At 37.3% G+C, this 7,704-nt stretch overlaps 2 protein-coding genes across 6 annotated transcripts in view; one reads left to right on the forward strand and one right to left on the reverse strand.

Annotated features, from left to right (window-relative positions):
- LOC107693356 (chromosomal protein D1-like) overlaps positions 1–2,838 on the forward strand; it is a 32,705-nt gene extending 29,867 nt beyond the window's left edge. For 4 of the 5 annotated variants that reach the window (XM_016492703.1, XM_016492704.1, XM_016492705.1 and 1 more), the window contains one exon: positions 694–2,838. In XM_016492703.1, coding sequence (XP_016348189.1) covers positions 694–1,512 — 819 coding nt within the window. In that variant the 3' untranslated portion in view covers positions 1,513–2,838. The remainder of the gene's footprint in view (positions 1–693) is intronic. The other variant, XM_016492706.1, reaches the window with a different exon arrangement.
- Positions 2,839–2,960: 122 nt separating this feature from the next.
- Positions 2,961–7,703, reverse strand: LOC107693265 (vesicle-associated membrane protein 2-like; the record flags this gene model as incomplete). The annotated part of the gene is made up of 4 exons (XM_016492572.1): positions 2,961–4,700; positions 5,037–5,088; positions 6,881–7,039; positions 7,617–7,703. Coding segments are annotated over 4 exons (315 nt in total), but the record flags the coding sequence as incomplete, so codon positions are not given.
- Between the last annotated feature and the right edge of the window lies 1 nt (position 7,704).

Below are 7,704 nucleotides of genomic sequence, written 5' to 3' on the forward strand. Positions count from 1 at the left end.
GAAGTATATATATATATATATATATATATATATATATATATATATATATATATTAGTAAATAAAGAGAGATGAAGTCTGTTTTATATTAATTTATTTGAGGTTTCAATAAATAGGTTCATATTTGCTTTTTTCCTTTCATTGTACATTTTTTGTTTGGCTGTGCCGTAAACTTATTTGACTTTTATTTACAATTTATTGAACATTTCCACCTATGTAAAATTAGTTTTTTTTTTTTTTTTAAGAATATAAAATAAAGGTTGTATGCATGAAAATACAAGGTATGCAAACAGCTTTGCTTGTTGTTCTTTTACGTTTGTGCAAAAATAGTTTGTGGAAAATAGTAAATTCTGGTTTTGGAGGGAAAACTATATTGAGGTATCTATTCAAGTACTTCACTCAAAACACTAGCTTGCTCTATTCTTTTTCCTATTCTATCTGTTTTCTTTTTATTTATTATATAATTTAAAACCCTTGCTACGTGTTCTACGTTAAGCTAACTGAGACTTGTTATAGCACTTGCGTATCTTTGCTCTTTTGTTGATTTTGATTGCTTCCATTGTCCTCATTTGTAAGTCGCTTTGGATAAAAGTGTCTGCTAAATGTCTGTGTAAATAGGGCCTTTCGCACCGCTTTAGTTCCAGAACTAAATGTACAGTACTCCACGCATTCATCCCATCGCCGAAGATCCCAAGGTAAAAAGAGGTAGAGGAAGACCACGCAAGTACGGTGCCAAATCCAGTTCGCAAAGTGGCAGAGCCAAACAAGCTGGTGTCGAAATCAGCCTTGATGCCGCCAACGGTTCTCCACGAAAGAGAGGGAGGCCAGCGGGCTCGTTGAAGAGAAAGAGGGGTCGTCCTGCAGGTTCTACCAAGGTTGCCAAGATCGCCAGGGCCTCAGATGGAACCCCAAAAAGGAGAGGCCGCCCTCCAGGCTCTCCCAACAAGGTGAAGAAGATTCAGCAGGCTGACGGATCTCCTCGCAAGAGGGGCCGTCCCCCAGGCTCTGGCACCAAACTGAAGGTCATTCAACGAATCACCGACGGAACTCCTCGCAAGAGAGGCCGGCCTCCAGGTTCTGGCAAAAAGGTCAAGATTGTCGAAAAGAAAGTCGGAGACACTCCCCGCAAGAGAGGCCGACCTCCAGGTACCGGAAAAGTCAAGGCACGTGCCGCAGAAGGTGGAGAGATGGGAGGTGAGAACGCCGATGGCGCCGCTCCACGTCGTAAGAGAGGACGTCCAAGCAAAGTCAGACTTGCAGTCGTGCTCGAAAAACTCCCCACGGCATCAGCGGAGGAAGACGAAGAGGAGACTGACGCACCCTCTCCCAAACAATCCCGCACCTCTGATGATTCGTCGCAAAATCCAAACGATGATGATGAAGACACCAGGGCGAGCGAGAACGACGCAGACCCAGAAGACGAAGAAGATGATGACGATGACGCCATTGATTGTTCAAAAGTAAACAACACGAGCGAGAACGAGATAGTGGGCAAATTAAAAAAAAAGAAATGAAGAGATAAGGGGCTTCGTTGAAAATTGGTGGGTATATTTTTCGAAGGGTTTTAATAGGCTATGTCAATAATTTTTTTATTTTTTTTTTAATTTTTTTAATCTGACAAAGTGTGCTTTTGATGTTGCCTGTCATGCCAGACTGTATTATTATTTTTTTTTTTCTCTCTTTTATTTTGAAGCTCATTAACCGAAATGTTTGCTAGCAGTATGATTGAGCACAATTGTTTTTTTTGTTTTGTTTTTGCATGGGGAAAAAAGATATTTTGTCTGCATAATAATTAAGCATGCAAACTCGAAGGACAGGTATGTAGCCTGTTAACATCATGGGATCCAAAAAGATGATGCACAATTAACGGTTCCATTGAAAACGTTATCATGCTAAGCACACCTTATTGGTTACCAATGACTTGTGCCAATAATTTCAGAGCAACTACCAAACCAGACCGTTTCAGATGTAGTATAGTATCCTCATACCTGTGCAGTAGTCCGTGTGCACAGGATTTTAAGATACTCAAGGCTAATTTTTAAAATTTAAATTGCCCAGATGGTTTTTAGTCAACGTAGTAGTGGCTGTGAAAATCTGCTTTTTCGAGGATGACGGTTAAGTGCGTCTTTTGCTGTAGTTTTATTTCTTTGATCATCGTCGGTTCATTCATACTTAAACTGTAAAATCAGTCCCGCCGAGTTCAGTGTTTTATAGTGAAACAGTCTTATTTTATGCTTCGTATCATCAGATCTTTGTCTGATAGTTCGGTCATATATAGGTGTTGAGTGCTTAGTTTACGACAACCCCTCATTTTTGCTAAAATATTGTGATTGCTTCGTTTTTAAGACATGCCGTTGTTTTTCAAAATGTGAATACATACAAAATTCTGCTTCGACAGTAGGCTCATGGGTCCTGGTTTTTAATTTTCATATCATTTATGGCTTTTTATATTTCTTGTTGCGCCTGTCTTTTTTAGCTTTTTTCATGTAAGCTTTTTTTTTTTCTCCTTGATTTGTTTAGTTTGTGTAAAAGCGTAGACTTCTCTTGCTATAAACCGTAGATCTTGTCTTGATTAATTTTCATGTATGATTTAGCTTGAATCTGTATGTACCAGTAGATGCTGAAAACAGATTGTTTTAGCTGAGAACTTGCATCTAGAAATGTTCTTTCATGTTAATAAGACAGTTACTGTTCAGACATGATTGTTCAATAGACATGAAGTGCATTTCATGCTGTAGTACGAAACAGTTCTGTATCACCGCTTTGTATGATTCATTTCACTTTGTGATTTGGATGAGCATTGTTGCTGATTAATAACCAATTAAATCATACCATATTCACCAAGTCTACTTGTGCTCTTCATTTACTACAGTTGCATGTGATGTGAACTGTTCCAACTCTCTTTTCAGAGGTAACTGCTTCCGTATCCCCACCCGCTCACAAAAAAAAAACTACACGGGAGGAGCGAGAAACAGCATCAGCACTTTATTAGAATCAGCACATGGTGGGCAAGCAGACATGCTTTAAAATGAACCACGAGTAAGCAGCTTGGCTCCAAATGCTCAGGGACAGGAACTTACTTTATGCATCTCTGCAGCGCATATTTACAAATGAATAGGTTGCATAAAACACAATGTAGTCAGGTTTTTTTTTTTTTAAGGGAATAACATTCACTGCCCTGCATTAGGTTTGCAGTTTGGGTTAATGCTGAATGTAGGCGATATTATTCACACAAAATGATCTTGCATTAAATTCCACATCAACGAGCAAATTGTCATCGTTTTAGGTGCTGGACAATATGTCCGTAATACCCCAAAAATGTCCAGTTAAACCTACAATCACTATAATGAAGGTGGTTAAAGTGCCCATGTATATTTTACACAAACACATGCAGAGGTACATCCCTGAACATTGTCTCCAGTGCTGATTAGGTATCTGCTCCCACACTGAATCCCAAATATTTACAAATACATTAAACTAGTCACATTATTATTTCTCTTTCATTTTGCATATCAGCAGTAGTTCATTCAACCCAACGACATCATGTTGCTAGTAAAGTCAGGAGGTGCAAGGGGTTAATATAATCAGGATCTGAATTTCACCATTGATTTTACCAATTTTTTAATAGTCACATTTATATTATCAATACATAAATCAAAATAAATTGCATTTGTGACCACACTTGTCACAATAATCTTGAATCTATAAATAACAAAAATCTACTTTAAAATATTTTATATTGTGATCACTGCTGTAATGTTAGATCTTCCTTTTACACCACATCTTACCATTAGTTACATTTTTTCATCCCTGTTTTTTCCGTCCAGATCTGGCTGACATTGACGTCAAAGTCATTACATCAAACAGCAAAAGTGACGATCTGTCATCAGATATTCCCCTCAAGTCGACTGCAGATGCTTAAAACATCCTACAATCTTTCTCGTATGCTTTTTAAACATTTTAAATCTTAAAATGAATTATAAAAATTGCGCCATCTATGTTTTAGAAGGAATTAACATCCTAAATCAATAGTCAATTTCAGACATTTAATTCACACATAGTCTTTGCTGCTCTAAAACCATTCAGGTCTATAAAGGTCCATATTAAGAAGTGAAAACAAGTTGCTTCTAGGAGTCTATATGTGGAGGAGGGTAAAAACAATTCTAAAAAATATTCCTGTAATTGCTCATTGCAGTTGCACGTTGTTAATACTCTAACGATAGGACCACAGCTGTTGTTTCTGGGTAAACTAGTACACTTTGGCTTCTATGCATAAATGCATGATTTGATCCTAATCTCAAACTTAACTGAAGTTTGCGTTTCATTTTCCCTCTTTAGTTATTCATGGGTTCATTTGGACCAGCGCTACAGATCTATATTATTGCATCACCCATTCTTTTTTATTCTTTTTTGGCCTGAAAAGGGCCAACACATTCTCCAATCTAAACCCATAAGTAGATATTCCTAACCGAAGGAGTTTTTGAGTAAGCTCGGGCACTGTTGCAAAGCACTCAAGAGAGGTACAAAGAAATGCAGTGACAGACAAAGGGAGGGAGAGGCACTGCGTCAATGACTGCACACACACACACACTGTGGATTCAATGAAAGGCATTGGTGGAGAGAGAAGGACGGGTTGAGTTCACACAAAGCCAGAGTCTCCTGTCCTTGTGCATCCCACGAGAGGCTCAGTAGTAGAAGTACACTGTCGTAAAAGACAAGGAAAGAGAAATAAATCATTGCAATTGATTAGTCCATGCTGATTCAGGATTAAATTGATCTTTTATATTTGATGCATATACTAACTAGGCCTTAGTTTATCTTTGTAAGAGCAGCTGATCTTTGATTAGAATTTAAGTTGCAGCTGCAACACAAGATTTGTTTTTCTTAACTATATCATTACATGTTAGCCTTTATATGCCTAAAATTCATTGTGGCAAGGTGGCAAAACATCCTACGGTGGAGTAAAACTAAATACGAAAAACAAGTAAATAAACCAACAATGATTAGTGTTTGTAAAATAAAATAAGTTTCTACTCACTGAAAACGATGCCCATCAAGATGACCCCAATAATTCCCATCATTATCATCATCTGTGAAAGAAAAAGAAAAACAAATCCATAAACATAATGCTAATGAGTCAATTCTGTTTGAGAAATAAGATTGCATGAACAACTACAACTACTTAACTGCTAATTCTGCTAATAATGATTATACAGTTGGCTTTTCTAATCTCATATTAAGTATGTGGAATATTTATACTTTTCACTTTTCATTTGTCACACCGCAGGACTATCTAAAATGAAGACATAAAAATCGACCCACAGGAATGTGGCTGCATTAAGCGTCAATATTTCTCTCACAAGTATACACTTCACTGAAAAATACAGAGTAAAGTTCCAAAAAGAAAGCCAGCAGTAAGAGTAAAGAAATGCAAAAAGGAAAGAGAATAAAACAGGACAGAATGAGAGAGATTACAAGTGGGACGTTTCAATAAAAGAAATCTACATGGAATAAGAAAGAGATATGGAAAAGGGAATGAGGCAGGAGGAGCTAAAAAGAGAGAGCGCAAAGAGAATGATTAGAGCGGGTTACATCACAAATCACATCTGGGTTTTAATCCAGAAATGCTGTAATCCAGATTGGGACTAGAAACCCCCTCCCCCAACTCCCACTCAGAGATGCGATTGGACGGGCAGCTGTTCGGCCATCTGGGGTGGGCGGTGGGGGGTTGGTGAGGGACTAATAAATTTATGCTGTCTGGAGGGGAGGAGAATGAGGGGGAGCTTATAAATCTACACCGAGCGGATGGACTGACGGATAGCTGGATGGAGAGATAAAAATGTAATATGTAAAGTGAGGCTGTCAGATGGACCAATGCAGTACAAGAAGATGTTCACAACACATCTGAAGTGTCTCTTCTTTCAAAGCAAGACATTTTCTTACTAAGAAAAAAGGAATAAATTGAATTATATATGAATTCCTCATTTATTATTTAAAACGATTTAAATGAACTGTGTATTTGTATCCATGCCATGCTCTAAAAAGTCCCTTCTATTAATAGATGATCAATGGAATTATTTGGGCAATTAGAAAGTAAAAAATGAAACAAGATGGTAACCGTCTGATGGTTGGGATTGTCCGTACGTCTCAGGAGTAGCTGGACTCACTCTGCAGCTTACATCACAACTGCAACTTGCCTAATATATCTCAAACGCTCGCCAGCCAGTGCTGTGACTTATGGGCTGGACTGCATTCAGGTTATATCCAAATGAGAATGCTTCTGCTTTAGTGTTGAGTCAGCTTTGCCCCATGAGCCATCTTTACTGCTGGCAATATAGAAACACCGAAGGAGGCACTATACTGTAGAAAATGATTTTTCAAAGTTGGAATTGAAAAAGAGTTCGTTTAATAAGAAAATGCTATGATGTTTAATTCAATGTCACTTGCCAATTCTTTGTAATCAATTGTGAAACTTACTAGCAATTTCTGTGAAAAATGTTTATACACCATTTATTTTCAGTGTATTCATTGTATTAATTTATATATTTATCAATTATATATACTAATTTTCTATCTATATTGAGACTAATATAATAATTTAGTGAACTACAAAATCTAAAGCCAAAAAGTATCCTTCATAAAACTATTCTTATGTAAATGTAAAGTGAATGTGACAGTTTACATAAGAATGGTTTTACAGCTGATTTACATTAGGCTACAAATACATTTCTTGAATTAGGTGAGATGTGTATTTGTATTCAGTGATTTCATTTGAACGTGAATTTAAATATGTATCGTAAAGTAATTGAAACAAAATAGGACCTGAGAACAAGGACTCTAGATGTAAATAAACCAAACCCAGCATCTACAGTCAAATCGCACCTTCATATTCTTCCACCAGTACTTGTTTTTCAGTTTAGCAGCGCTGCTCTCAAACTGCGATGCTCCGGCCTGCAGCGCGTCTGCCCGGTCGTCCAGTTCTGATAGCTTCTGATCTCTTTCCAGAACCTTGTCCACATTCACACGCATGATATCAACCACCTGAAAACATATGCAAAATATAGACACAGCAACTTAGCATCTAAGAAATCAGCAACATAACATCATCATTGCATTGCATCAGTAAGATTCAATGTGAAACTGAAAGACAATTTTTTATAGAAATTACGGAATATCTTCATAGACACTTAACAGTGGAAGCAATATTAGGATGAATATTGCATGAGAGACTGACTAGTACCTCAAAATTTGACTGCATGAAAATGTTATGGTTCCAAGAAAGTCCATCTAAGAGTCCATCTAGCTTTGATAAATTTCAGTCTGCCCCTTTAATCTTACTTCCTCACTGTTATAATTAACATTTTTACTAATATATGTCACAACCAATATATTAAAAGCCATAAAAATATACTGATCAGAACATAATATAAACTTGAAAAAGTGCAGTATTTAGTAGCTTTCCTTGAACCATAGGCCTGTACTCAAAGTTCAATGTACACCTTCTCCCTAAATTTTATTCATAATAACCTTTTTTTTATTTCTACATATTAATCTTTTTTTTAAAGTCATGATTCACCTAGTCCAGCATAGTATTTGAGTTCATATTGGTAGGGTTTACCTCATCCACTTGGGCCTGTGTCTGCTGGAGACGACGGTTGCTGGTGAGGTTGGGAGGGGCGGGTGGGCCCCCTTCACCCTCTGGGGAT

The sequence above is a fragment of the Sinocyclocheilus anshuiensis genome, unplaced genomic scaffold, assembly GCF_001515605.1.
Source record: "Sinocyclocheilus anshuiensis isolate Anshui unplaced genomic scaffold, SAMN03320099.WGS_v1.1 scaffold566, whole genome shotgun sequence".
NCBI lineage: Eukaryota > Metazoa > Chordata > Actinopteri > Cypriniformes > Cyprinidae > Sinocyclocheilus > Sinocyclocheilus anshuiensis.